The 14598-nt window shown below is 39.1% G+C and overlaps 1 protein-coding gene across 8 annotated transcripts in view; it reads left to right on the top strand.

The window, feature by feature from the left end:
• The window catches only part of CAPRIN2 (caprin family member 2), a 52788-nt gene that overhangs the window by 15727 nt on the left and 22463 nt on the right, over nucleotides 1-14598 (top strand). For all 8 annotated transcript variants that reach the window (XM_089527823.1, XM_089527822.1, XM_089527821.1 and 5 more), the window contains 8 exons: nucleotides 1879-2070; nucleotides 2854-2897; nucleotides 3990-4715; nucleotides 5817-5858; nucleotides 6145-6261; nucleotides 8968-9078; nucleotides 9308-9383; nucleotides 9956-10008. In XM_089527823.1, coding sequence (XP_089383949.1) covers nucleotides 1879-2070; nucleotides 2854-2897; nucleotides 3990-4715; nucleotides 5817-5858; nucleotides 6145-6261; nucleotides 8968-9078; nucleotides 9308-9383; nucleotides 9956-10008 — 1361 coding nt within the window. The remainder of the gene's footprint in view (nucleotides 1-1878; nucleotides 2071-2853; nucleotides 2898-3989; nucleotides 4716-5816; nucleotides 5859-6144; nucleotides 6262-8967; nucleotides 9079-9307; nucleotides 9384-9955; nucleotides 10009-14598) is intronic.

Here is a 14598-nt window from a genome sequence, read left to right as displayed (position 1 = left end):
AAATATTATTTTTAGCCCACTTTTCTGTGACGAGACAATCAAAGCAACTTACAACACATTAACATTTCAACATTGTCCCAAATTCCCCCCCTTAAAACATGATTAAACATGATACAATTAAAATAGGAGATTAAAATATCTATTAATAACATAATGAAAAAGAAAAAATATAGCGAGGACAGAGCGGTGGGCTAATACATGATGTGAGGGGCAATCATTCTGTGGCCGGACACTTTTTATTCAGGGAAGGCCTGCTGCTGGAAGAGATCCGTCTTGACAGCTTTTTTTAAAGCTGTCTAAGCTGGCAATTTGACGGATCTCGTCCAGCGTTCCATAGTCTGGGAGCAATTGCAGAGAAGGCCCTCTGGGAGGTAGCAGTTAGTCTGTTTTTTAAAGGCTGCAATAAATTCCTCACAGAGGACCTGAGGGTGTGGGGCAGATTATATGGGAGCAGGTGATCCCTCAAATAGGTTGGACCCAAGCCATGTAGGGCTTTAAAGGTTATAACCAACACCTTGTACTATGCCCGGAAACTAATAGGCAGCCAGTGAAGAGATTTTAGGACGGGTGTTATTCAGTCACTCCTCATTTTTCCGGCAACCAGCCGGAAAATATTTTGTATTCTGGCCATATTTTGTACTAGTTGAAGTTTCCGGACTAGGCACAAGGGTAGCTCCATGTAGAGCGCATTACAGAAATCAAGTCGTGAGGTTACCAGTGAATGTACAACAGTTTCTAGGTCCTTTACTTCCAGGAAAGTGCGCAGCTGGCCTATCAGCCAGAGCTGATAACAGGCGCTCCTGATCGTCACATTCAGATATTTTTAACAGAGGCTTCCACCATTCCTCACCATTAGCTATGCTTGCTGCCCACTACTTAGTTTTCCTTTGCCCTTGAAAGAACTGTTTTGCTACTGTAACTGCTGTTCAGGAGAAAAGTATCAAACTTTGTATCTGAAGAAATCCCCATTGGAACCTGTGTTATATTGGTCCACAAATAATGATTATCCTGGCTAGAAAGCCAGTCTCCTTAACAGGAAACAGCTACAGTACTTGTTCATGTCACAGTATTATGTATGTTTAACAGAGACTTGTAGATGTAGGAGGCACTTCCAACTTTTTCATATAGTATATGATTTGGGGGGGAGCATCTGTTGGATAGAAATTTAGCATTTTAATGAATTTGACCTTTAGATCCTTGCTATGGAGTATGTTTTCTTGAGGTTATAATTTCTGAGCTGTAGTTTTTATTCTTATAGACCTGCAAGTTTGGCCATATGTTCTAAACAATCATAGATACTTTGTGGAAATTAATTAGACTGTGGCAGATTTGTTGTTATCATTTATTTATATAGCAACATCACTGTACATGGTCCAGAAAAAGCAGTTTCATACCCTCAGGCTTACAGTTTAAAGACACCACACACAAAGAAAGAGGCTGACAATAAGGGAAGGGATTACATCCAGCAGATACTTCCTCTTTTTCTCTTCCTCTTTGGCCAGGGCAGTGGCATTTGGAATAGAGGGAAGGTGTTTAATCTTCTATACACCTTGTGGAAAGCATAAGTGTGGATTTTGGAAAGGCATCCATTCATCCTGCCTTCTCTTCCTGGAAGCGATGCCACCACTTTTGCCCTGATAGTCCAGACTTACATGAAGTGCCATTAATTGAAATATCTGTGGGTTACATGAATCTTGCACATCTCTTTATACATTGTTTGTTCTTGGTTTAGAGAATCTTTCCCCAAAAACATTGTGCTGTCCCAAAACAAGTGCTATTTGTATGTTGAGGTGAGATGGATTTTACCATACAGTCAAAATTATAAATTCCTTTTATAATCACTGAATATACTTAGCATTCATTTTCTTTGCCCTTTAGATAAGCACTTGAAGGATTTGTTATCTAAATTATTAAATTCTGGTTATTTTGAAAACATTCCTACACCTTGCAATGTACCAGACAAAGAGGATCTGAAAGAAGATATGCTCAGAAAGCCTGAAGTGAAAGAAGAGCACAAAAGACCTGAAAAAACAAAGCAACAATCAAAACTGGACTCTATCAATCAACCAGGTAATGCATACATTGACAACTTAAATTCATATCAGGTTAACAGCTGGTGAAACTACAGATTTATAAAGCTCCAGATAATGGAATCCTTCTTTATAAAACTCCAGATACTATCTGAAGCATTCTTATCTTGGCTTTGTAAGTTAAGATATAAAATAGACTTTTGCCATCATATTTCTTTACACTGAGTAAATTAGGACAACTCTAACCATGTTTTATTGTTTCATTTAAAACAGGCAACTATGATTACCTATTTTGGAGCAAGTAAAAATACAAAAGTATGGTTTGAAGTTTGTAGAATATCCAGGCTTGTTCAGAACCTGCCAACACAGTTTTTGCCTTCATATGGAGGGGGGAAATAAGGCTAACTAGAAGCATTCTGATGTTTGCATATGAAGGAGCTACAGTCTATCACTAAAGATTTGATTAGCCTATCTCACTTTAATAAGCCAAGATATGAACCAAGATATGAACCATACTGTGTCCCCCCCACCCCCACCTAACCAATGAGCAATTTGAATGAATTTTGAAACTTTCTGATAATGAACTTAGGTAATATGTTCAAAATACATTTGAGAGATTCAAAATACATTTGAGAGATGTAAACTCTTGCTCTGATTTTGCAGATTTTGAAAGAAGTGGCTGTTAAGTTAATCTCAAATGTGAGACTTTAATTTTTTGTAAAGCCAGATATTTTATTAATTCTTAAAAGGAATATGGTCTGTTAGCAGTATTGATACATACATTTAGTCCAAACCTTTCAAGTCCTTTAATCTTCCCTCCTAGAAACTCAAATGGATCACGTTCAGTCTGAGATACAGCCACAAGAGGTATGCTACTAATCTGTTTTAGTAGATGTGATGTATTACTGTTAAATTGATACACTAGAACTTTCTACATCACTTCAGTAATTTTTAAGTTCTCATTATACAGCAGAAAGCTTGCTTTGAAGACCTTTTAAATTGTAATTAGGCTTCAATAAAAGCAGTTGCTAAATGTGAGTCTAACGTTTTTGGCACTGGAAAGAGTTGCAAGCTGGTAGAAAGTACTTCATAGATAGTCCTGAGTTTTGTATATGGAAAAAATGTATAGCCATGTAGAATTCCTGTGACCTTTTGTTGTTGAACCAAGTCATCAGCATCATTAGACTTAACTGGATGTACTGTAACTTGCAATAAATTTGCTTTTAAGCTAAGAAAAAAGCTACCCAACTCTGAGGGGTAATGCAGCTGGAAGGGAAGGGGTTACATAAACCATTCCTCCATCCATGATGGTTTGATTTATATCAGAGTGATTTAAATTACTGATGTAAACTGTCCAATAAAAACTATTTTAAATAGTTTGTTCTGATACTAATTCACACATTATTCAAGCAATGATGCTAATCTGGTTGCTAAAATAAGTTAATTTATAACCATATAAAGCAGTATATATCATCTATGTAGATGGTAATATTTTCAAACAGCTTTTAATTTTGTTAAGTTTGCAGTGCTAATGGCCAAAAATGTTCAGAAGAGAATAAGCCAAGGTCTAGTACCAGATTTGAACAGGTCCAGAAGTATGTGTTATGGGAACCCTTCTATGTTAGTTCTACTCTACTCTACTCTAGTTCAAGTCTAATTTTTTCTTCTAAATAACTCATAAAATAAATAATAATAAATTAATAAATTGTTTATTTATATACCGCTTTTCCTTGTAGATCAAAGCGGTGAACAACAGATAAAATATGGCCAATGTCATGATACAATAAAAACAAATTAAGAATAATAATACAATTTTCAATCCAGCATAATTATCTAAAAACATGCAATTCAACAATATTAAAATAAGACTTTCTACAAGTGTTTGTAGCTAATGAATTGGTCACGAGCATGCCATTTTTCTATTGTTCAGTGCATTTTAAGTTTCTTTGCTCTGTATAGTTTCTTAATAGGCGATATTTGCCAGATGTTGACTATACTATCAAGCCTGAAGATTCTAAACCTTGGGAAGTAGAACATAGTAAAAAGAATGAACTTCCAAAATCCTGGGAAATCCTTGTAGACATGGAAGAGCAGGATCAGAAGAAGCAGAAACAAGAATCATTAAAACCTTTGGAATCAGTAAGGCGACAGGGGAAAAAACCAGAACTTTCAAGGCCTTGGGAAGCTCCAGTGAAAGATGATGATGATGATGATCAAAGGCAGGAAGTTTCAAAGTCTTGGGTGGCACAGGTCAGGGATCAGCAAAGCTCTCCCAAACCCTGGATAACTAAAGTTAAAGAAGAGCAGGAACAGAAGCAAGATATTGCAAAACCTTGGATGTCCAAAGCTAAGGAAGAGCTAGAACAAAAGCAAGAAACATCAAAAACATTGATTGCCCAGGCCAGGGTGGAATCTGTGCAGAAACCTGAACTTGTGAAACCTTGGGGTGCATGTGTTAGAGAGGAGACAGAGCAAACAAAACAGGAACCTGCAAAACCATGGATAGCACACATAGGGGAAGAAACAGAACAGAAAGCCCAGACACCTAGGGTTTGGGAAACATCTGAGGGACCACGGCAAACAGCTCAACAGCCATTACAAAATCCTCCCAAGATCTGGGGAGCAGGAAATCTTGTGCCAAAGGAGCAGACTGGGCCAAAGAAGCTTGACTTGGAACCCAAAGAAGTGAGTTCATACAAGCAATAATACTGTCCTGTAAAAGTTTGTGATAGTAAAACTATGGTGGTAGTGGAAATTATATGTTAAAAGTTTGGACTTTGTTGGGACAAGGCTTTCATTGCTGTTGAAGACTGTATGAAACAGTGAAAGGTGTTTTTTTGTCTTACATTGTTAGGCTGTATGTGGCAAGGTTGTGGTAAGGATTTTTTTTTGTCCAGGATATTTCTACCTCTACAGGGAATTCTTAGGTGCCTATAGTGACCTTTATGCACAAATTATTCTTACTAGAAGGCGTTTGTTGGAGTGATCAGTGATGGTGTATCTTAAATAAAATCTGAGTTTCCATGGCTCTTAGAATTTAATACTTTAAGGATCTTCTCAGTTCATTGATGTCCCAGTGAACTGAACTCTCTGAATGGAAGCTCTGTTGAAGGAAAGGAAATCTAACACTTTGTACTATGTTAATAGAACATAATAATAAAGGATTGCAAAAGGTACTAGTGACACGGTGGGCTGGTTTGGATGCAACAGGAGATCATGTCTTAAGCACAGTGGGTATAAGAAGCCTTCATTCCTGCTTTTAAACAATCTAAAGTTCTGTATTACGTTTTGAGTTGAAGTATTGATTCAGGAGACAGAATTAAAATAGGCTTTCAGATCCTGACTTTATGAGATCACATTTCCTGATGCAACAGGGAACTGTGATTTGTTCACAAGCAAAAGTTTCTGATCTGTGAAAGGAGGAGAGATGTTTTAGGTTCAAAGCTCACGCTCATAGTGTGGAAGTATGGTTTCTCTTTTCATCCATACTGAGTCCTGTATGTTGGAATATTTAAGGCAACTTTGTCTTACAAAACACCAACTGAGACAATTAATTATATGAATCAGTAGGAAGACTAGCAGAAGTTGTGTTCCTCTCCTGGCTAAAAGTTTCCTGAAGGAGTATGAGGGTTTTTTTTAAGGTTTCATTATCTACTGTGAGCATTAGCCACTAGATTATGCTCATGAAATACAATAGCTGAGACTGGATCTCCCCCCCCCTTTTTTTTTTTTTTTTACTATATAACTAATTTGGGCTAACAACTTTCTAAATGTTTCTTTATTTAGAGACGAGACCGCAGATTGAAGCTTGACTCTGATGTGAAACAAGTGGGTAAAGCAAAATTCTACTGGGTGATAATGGTGTTGGGGTTTCCAAAACAAATAAAGCAAGTTAACTTGGTACTTTGCTCCTAAATAGTCACTCTGCTATGTTTGCATGAAAGTTGTATATTTCCACAGATATCTTTAAAATGATCTCAAAATGAAGATTGGTGGCTTTGTAAATGTTGAGTACAAATGTAATTATAAAGAAATGTTCACCCAAGAATCCAAACACTTTCTAAATGTTTGTTTTTTTGCATTGGATTATTAAATGAATTCCTACTTTATACAGGATGGAAAAACAGATGGACTAAGTGGCCAACACACTGATGCTGTCAAGAAGAAAGAGAGCCTTCAGTCAGTTAGAGAAACCTGTAAACTATCTAAGAGTTTTCAGAATATTGTGCAGGTATGCTAGGCAGTTCTTACAGAAATAAACACTGATGATACCTGAAGTATTTTGCAATATTTTAACTATACATATGAACAGGTGAAATACTTTCTGTTTCACATATACAGTTGTGTATATGTTCACAGGATAAGTGAGCTGCTTGGATCTTAATTACAGTACCTGTACAGACAAGATCATTTTGCAGAATAAGGTGTTTAGGCCTTGTACCTTCTGCTGACACCATGGTGGAAGAGTTTATCCATTCAGCCACTTCAAAATATTTATAAGCATTCTGAAATAGGTTTTCAGTTTCACATTTCTTTTGGATGATCACACACAGGAACATGTGCGCTAGTAAAATGTCAAACATGTGAGACCTTTTTAAATAGACTTAGAAGTCCAGTTTAAAATGTTAATACAGTAGAGTCTTGATTATAAACGGGCAGGCTAATAGTCGGATAGCCGAAAATGTTGGATAATCCAGAGGGTCCAAGAAATAGTCCCCAATGATTGCGCGCACGCACCCGTGCCACCGTAGGAGACAAAAGTCCCTTGTCTCCTTTCCCTCCTCCTTCCTTCCTTTCTTCCCTCCCTCACTTCCTCGTTCCTTCCCCATCTCGTTTCCTCCCTCCTTCCCTGCTTACCTCCTGAGTCCTGCTTCCTCTGCGGCTCCTGCCCTGGCACTCGGCCCAGTCCTCTCCTTTGCAGCTTGGTTTTCCTCAGCCCTCTCCCAGCCCCAGCAGCCTCCACCCCCCCTGCAGCCAAGCCGGGGCAGAAGCCGCTGCGGAGGAAGCAGGATTCAGGAGGTAAGGAGGGAGGGAAGAAGACGTGGAGGGAATGAGTGAGGGAGGGAAGGAAGGAGGGAAGGGAGGAGGCGAGGCGAGGGACTTTTGTCCCCAATGGCAGTGCACCATTATCTGATGTCCTGTGCGACCCGCTCACGAAGAAGCATGGGCCGTCAGATAATCCGGAACTCCAGATGACCGAAGGATGGATAATCGAGATTCTACTGTAGCAGTATTTGTAGATCTTAGGTGGTACTGATGGTTCAGTTGAAACTACCAGTTTAAGCAATATCCTGGGGCTCATGCGCTTTAAAAATACTCAGTGAGTGCTCACATGAATTGTTTGCCTGAGTGATCAGTGCAGCATGGGAGCTGGAAACATTTATGTGATAGACTGCTTTCTTCTTGGAATTAAAAACTATATGCCTTTACTAGGTTTAGATCTAAGTTCTATGTTTAGATCTAAGTTCTACCATCCATCTCTGTTCCGAAACTTCACAGTACAGCACATATTACTGAAATAATGGTGATAAACTGGATTTGAAATTAAATTAATAATTCCCATTCTAGAAGTTCATGAAAGTAGTGAGTAATCTTAGCAACTGGTCTGTATTGGAAAATTGGAAAATACCTCCATCTAAGAAACAATAACACAATAATCTAGCCGTTCTGGTCTATGAGTAAAAATAAAATTCCCAGTTGGACAAATACCTGTTTTAGGTCCAACTAAAATGATACAAAAGTACAACAGCTTCTGATTTCTCCAGACCAGGTGGGATAAAATGTAAGGAAATGGGGAAGAAATGCAAGTCAAAATTTAGAGCAAATTTGACCATGATAGCCTAAATCCAATTGTTAGTTGCAGCTAAGGTAGTCAATAAGTAAAATTCATAAGTTAAAATTGATTTTAAAAAATCTGCTACCCAATTTGGAATTAAAAAAGGTTTTAGACCCATGTCTCCAGTTCATTTTAAAATGCTAAACTTTGTAGGTAATGGGTTACTTTAGTAAATGTGGTATTTTATCCAACTTATGTATAGAGATATGCTGGCTAAAATGTCACTTGAAAAGAGCATATCTAGTGAAAAACATCCTGAAAACAACATTTCAAGTATTGCATGTGAAACACTTTATCAATGCTTACTTTGAAAGAAGTCCCATTTTGTTCACCAGTTTTTTCAGTCTTAGGTAATTATGTTTAAAGTTGGAGCTAAAGTAAGTGAAATGCACATTTTGTGAAGGAATATCTCTTAAGCTGATTCCAGCATCACTTAACCTTTAAGGTTCACTCAGTCGTGCCTCCTCCTGTAGGTCACTAAAATGACTTTCCAGCTTGTTGGGGGCAATTAGCTTACACATTGTAAACCGCTTAGGGAGTGCTTAGTTCACTGATAAGCAGTATAGAAATGTACTTGCTGCTTGCTATTAACCCTTTCTTTAACCCATGGATGGGCAACGTGTGGCCACACAGGCTACATGCAGCCCCCAGGGCTGGGTTTTTTTTGGGGTGGAGGGGGCAGAATAATAACAATAAAATCTTTGCTCCAAAATGATCTTTAGAGGGGGGGTATAGGGGGCATTTCGACACACTTTCTTACTCGAGGCCAACATGAAATTTTATAAAATTTTGCAAGAAGCATTTTTGCCTTAAAATGTCTCAAAATGCCCTGTAAAGCCCAAGAAAAGCCAAAAAAAAAAAAAATGCCCTCAAATCCTATAGAGGCTGTAAGGAGGTTTTAAAAAAATTGATTTGTCTTTACAGGAGGGTGTTCTGCCCTCCCCCCAAGTTTTCTAAACTTGACCACCTCTGCTTTAAAACAGGGAACAGGCTTTTGGAACAAGCATTTTGGGAAGACTTGATTAACTCAAGTTTTCAATTTCCAATTTCCCTCATTCCTCCCCCCCCTCCTTTCTTTCGGTTTCCAAATCTGTACATCAGCCAGCTGCAGAGTTTTGCTCTGTTTCTAGTCTTCCGAAGGATCCAGTGCTAAGAAGGGAAAAACTACAGGATCTAATCACTCAGATACAAGGAACCTACAACTTTATGCAAGTAAGTTTCACATGTTACCATTGTACCACTAGCGCTGTTGGGAGCAGAATTTATTCCTGAGGGTTAACATGGGATGTAATCTTGTCAGTGCCACAATCCATTTAATAAGGATTTCTAAAACATTTGAAACTTGTAATCCATTATAAAATGCACATAACTCTTACTATGCCTCTATGAATAGATTCTTTCATATCCCCCCAAGAGATCTGTAATTTGTTTTGTCTTCAAGGAGTCTATTCTAGATTTTGATAAACCTTCACAAAGCGCCACTTGTTCATCCCAAGCATCTTCAGTTGATTCTACAGGTAATATACTGTATTTTGCATTGGAACTTGATTGTATAGGTTTACAAAATAAAAATGATAAAACCATAAAACTAACCCAACAAGACAGCAGCATACATCTTAAACAATAATGATGGAGTGGAGGAAGGGAAGCAAATTTGAATAGCATTTAATATTGAACAAAGATGACCATTCTGTATTTTGAAGTTCTATAAATCTCTTGATGGTTTTTTTTGTGAGAAAATGAGCTTGTATGGAAGCTAGTTTTTAATTAAAGTCAGCTAATTTCTACTGAACAGAAACATTGGGTGAGAGAAGGCTTACTGTTGTTCATGGTATAGTGTGCAAACACTGTACGTCAACCTAACTGTGACTCTAGGTTCATGACACAGGGCTTGATACCACTTAAACTGAAGGACTGAAACAGACTAATTCTCCTAACTATTGGTGATGCATAGATATTGGTGTTGCCTTAACAGTGGACTACCAGAAAATGAGTGTACTGTATAGAAGTAGTTTGCCTGCAGAACTGCTCTTCAGTCATGTAAAATGTGGAATGGTTGCGACAAATCTCTTTTTTCTCCCCCCTTTAGTTTCTAATGAGCAACTTCCAAGCCAAAATAATTTCCCTGAACAACCAATACAGGTAAGAGTGACACTGAACACTTTCCAAAATGCATGTCAAACAACTTGTCAAGTTTATATTGTAAAATAAACTGCCTTAGATTGTCTTGAAATAAGGTAAAACAATTCTATGTGTTATTATAGTCATGATCTAAAGAAGCAGGCAGTTGGTTCTAATGACTTGTCTTCCATGCTGCTTCATGGTATTTTAAGATACAACTTTAACTTAAACGGTTTTTCGGAAGCAGTCTCGAGTCCCTCTCACCTGTATCTTAAAAGACACACTATCCTAGTGAGTGCACAGATATAGTATGACTTGCCTGAACTTCCCGTTTGTAGCTTGAACCTGGTCAGTATTGAACTTATTTCTTACACAACTTGAAGTTCAAAGTGAACTCAATGCACAACTCAGATATTGAGTCCAGAGACAATGTTGTTTGCTTTTTGGACAATAGTACCCAAGTAATTTCACATCACTTCCTAACAGCAGTATTGGTAATTTAGGTAGAGGCTATCCTATATACTCAACTTTAAGTTGAGAAATTTATGCCCCAAAATGGACTCCAAAATCATGGGTAGACTTATATATGGGGCTAGTGCTTGATTATAGCTAGCAAAACTTGATAATTTCACATACATATTGTGGCTCTTCCAAGACAAAGTACCTGATTTGAAATATTGTGGCTGAATTCACTTCTTCAGTTAGATTGTCAAAATGCCATCAGGTTCATGCAGTCACCATCTCGGATTCTGCCTGCATTCACAATAACCATAGTTTGTCATAAAATTCAATTTTTTGGCTTCCAGTTTTAGATTAGAGGAAACTGTTTTATAGTGTGATTTGAACAGCATGACAAACCATGGTTACTTCAAAGCAGGATATGAAGTGGGGTTTCATAATATTTAAGGTAAGAATGGAGACTCAAACTGCTTTCTGACATTGTTTGACTGGGGCTAGGATAAAACCCGCTGAGTCAAGAGAAAACAGTTGGTCCTCCACTGTGAATGAATGGACAAGATTCTTGGCTTCCATTAAATGCTACCAGTAGATGCAGTTTGCTTACATGTCAAATGCATACTGGGGTGTGTGTGTTTGTGTGTTTAACTTTAGTAGTTTATTGTCTGTTCATGAGCTTGCCGTTTGGTTCAGAATTAAAGATTAAAGCACTGTACAACTAGTTTCCTTCAGAGCCTAGGATTTGTAAAATTGTCTTAATCTAAGATAATACAGATAAAGATGTGGTAGTATTCTTCATACTGAGGCACCCCTATTTGAACCCCTGTTGTGAAAGGGGAAGGAGGAGGAGCCCTTAAATTGGTTGTGTTGCTTGACCAGCAGCAAGGATCAGTTAGCAGTGCTGATTAGTTTTCAGGTGTAATGGGAGTGAACCTTGAGAAATCTTCTCTCACAGGCCTTTTTCTCCCATTGTTTATTAGAAATTCTTGCTTTGTCTTGGCCAGTTTGTTGGTTGCCAGCTTCCCCATTCACACTCTGCATGTTACTTGTATCTTGGCTGATGGGAATCCATGTTGGTTTTCAGCTCAGGAAGCCCAATCAATATCACACTACATTGTTATAGTACAGTCTGCCCTTTCCTTACGTGGCGTATCTATTCCATGCCCTCCCCCCGCGTAAGACAAAAAGCGCATATGCTCGATCCCCATTAGATATAATGGGGCTTGTGCTCGTTGTGCAGCTGCGTGCATGCGCCATTCACCCATTCTCCTGGCGGCTTCTGCGTAAGCTGGAAGCCGCCTATAATGAGCCCATGTATGGCGCGGGCTCACTGTACTATTCTGCTATGGATGCTTTCTATAGAATTCTGGAGTTTGTAATTCAGTGAGGCTTAAGAGTCCTGGCTAAGAATTCTAAATGGCCCTCCCTAACTACAAATCCCAGGATTTCACAGGAGGCAGCCATAGCTGTTAACGTGAAATATTCATTTATTTATTGTATTATACCCTGCTCTTCAGAAATGCTCTCAGAATGCCTTAAAATGGCTTACAACCTAAAAAGACATGACACAAAAGAAGGCAGTGGCAGTGGGGAAGGGGATCATGTCCAGCAGATACTGCCAATTCTTCTCTCCCTCCACTGCAATAGCAGTTGGAATGGGAGGGAGAACCTTTCATCTGCCTCTGGGCTTGGCATGGTGGATAATAGTGCTATAATAGTGTAATGTGATATTGTTCAAAGAAGAATTTTGTTCACTCCCTGCATCTGGGTTTTTGCCTTTAGTATACCAACAGGTTTCTTCTGGGTTGCTTTAGGATTCATGTCAATTGTCTTTATTCTGTGCCATCTCTGAATTTATTCTGTTTCATTCAGCAGAATTTATTCTGTCTGGTGAGCGCTAGAGGCATTGAATAGTAACTATTTCAAGAAGAAGCCAACATGGCACCCTGCTTAACAATATAGAAGGTGCCTATAGGAGATTCTGGGAATGTGCCCCAAGGCATCAGCATAGTTTGGTGGCTGGCATGCAGTGACTAGTATATTTTTATGTGAGCTCAATATTCCATCACTTGCCAGTGTTTTCCCAACACACAGGTTGGAACAAAATACCATCTGGCAGTCAGGCTGCCTTATGCTTGGATCCTTATGCTATTCTATGTCAAATATGTACTTGAATGAATGAATGAATCTTTATTTGTATACCGCTATTCCCATGATCACAGCGGTTTACAACAGTAATAAAAATATACCGAAACTACAAAATCCAATAGAAAGAAATCCCCCCCCCCACATTAAACAATACAGTACAGCAATAAAAATATCCATCATTCAATCACAGTTAAAAACAGTTAAAAACCAAAGCACCAATTACATCCAATACAATACAGCAACACAAGGGAAGAAGAATGGAAATTAAGGAACACTTACTTTGTGGCCGCATTTCAAGGGGACCTTTTGCTGTGTAGCTACTCTGACATCACCTCATTCCCTACTAAGGCTCCAGGTGAAGTTTAGGGAGCATATAGCAGTGTAACATCATCATCATCATCATAGGATTTATTTATATGCCATCTAATCCAGGCGACTTACAACAGAGGGGATAATAGACAGTTCCCTGACCTCAGGCTTACAATCTAAAAAGACAGGACACAAAAGGAGAAGGGAGGGAGGGGATCAGGTCCAGCATTGTTCTCTCCCTCTGAGGCTTGGACAAAGGCATATGGACTGGAGGGAGGGCTCTTCTTCTTCAGGCTAGCCCTGGTGGAGCTGGGCCTGCCTGGTCAACTCCCTCATAGGCCGGAAGATGACAATTATGGAGGGAGGAGTCTCTTCTGCCAGGCTAGCTCTAATGGAGCTGGGCCTGCCTGGTCATTTCCCTCGTAAGCCAGAAAAAATGCAGCTACTATGATTCTGAGGTTTTTTTAAGCTCTCTAAAACATGCCCTATTTTTGCTAGACATATGTTATATGAATTTTCCTGTCAGGCTGCTGTTTCTTCCATGACCCTGTAATGGGTCAAACACTTTCTTAGCTTCTCACAATATACTATCTGGATCTGAAACTGAACCATGACCTCAAGCAGATGGGATGGGAATGGCCAGAGGCCACTCCCTCCCCGATTACTGTGGGACTCACTACACTATCTCTTTAAGCATTCCTGCAACCGTTCCTCCTCCCCACTGATACTCAGAAGCTGTTGGGAAAGGTTTTTGTCAGGCCAACTCAGCAGTATTTCCCCAATTTAGTGAATGTGCATGTGCTTCTTTGGAGAGAGAAGAGCTCAACTATTCTAGTAGCTCTTAGGTTTTAGCTTTAATATTCACCAGTATTCATCAGAGTGCTGTTGAAGTCAGTCGTGGCAAATAGTATGTCCTTGGCTTTCTGGGCAGTTGGCATTCAATTAAGGCTATGAGGCCATTTTGGAGCACTTTGCTGCTTAATCCCTTAATGCAGTAGTTCCCAGTCTTTGGTAGTCTGTCTGTTTTGGTTTTCAGCTCCCAGAGGTCCCAGCCAATTTGGCCAATAGTCTGGAATTATGAACTAGCCTTAATAGACTAGCTTCCTATGGACCAGTCATTACCTATGCAACAGCATTATGGAGTTCCAAGTCTTAGCTCAGCATGCCCTGCTTGTTCCACATTAGCTTCAGAGGCACTGCAGTTCTCTTTTAGGGTCAACAACTTGCCTACATTGAAAAAATCTTTTCTACAAAAACTTAATTCTGTGATAGCTAGCCAAATTGCAGATGATCTTTAAAAAAGGCATGTTCGCCTTCCCTTTACTAAGTGATCAGTAAAGTCATCATTGGTGGTTAATGCTTTCTCATCTCCACACCTAGCTTGATAATCCTTATATTCTTACATTATATTGGTGGCACCCCAGGAAAGCAGTTCAGTCTTCGGCCTTAAGACAATCAGCTCTTCCCCATCAGTAAAGTTCCATTCTTAGATGGATCGCTCTGTCTCTCTCCATAGCTACATACCGTTATCTGGAATGACGATCCTGTAATCCCCTCCAAATTAGACCCTATTATGTCTTTGCTTGATAAAACGTGCTTTCCTTATAACTGTAACCAGTGAGTGCTGGAATGTAGTCTCTGTGCTTCACACAATTGGGTTCCATGCCCATGCAGATCCATCCACAGAACATTCTGGTG

The sequence above is a fragment of the Sceloporus occidentalis genome, unplaced genomic scaffold, assembly GCF_023333645.1.
Source record: "Sceloporus occidentalis isolate IW3139 unplaced genomic scaffold, rSceOcc1.0.p SCAF_5, whole genome shotgun sequence".
In the NCBI taxonomy this organism is placed as follows: Eukaryota; Metazoa; Chordata; class Lepidosauria; order Squamata; family Phrynosomatidae; genus Sceloporus; species Sceloporus occidentalis.
This window is presented reverse-complemented; position numbering and strand designations above follow the sequence as displayed.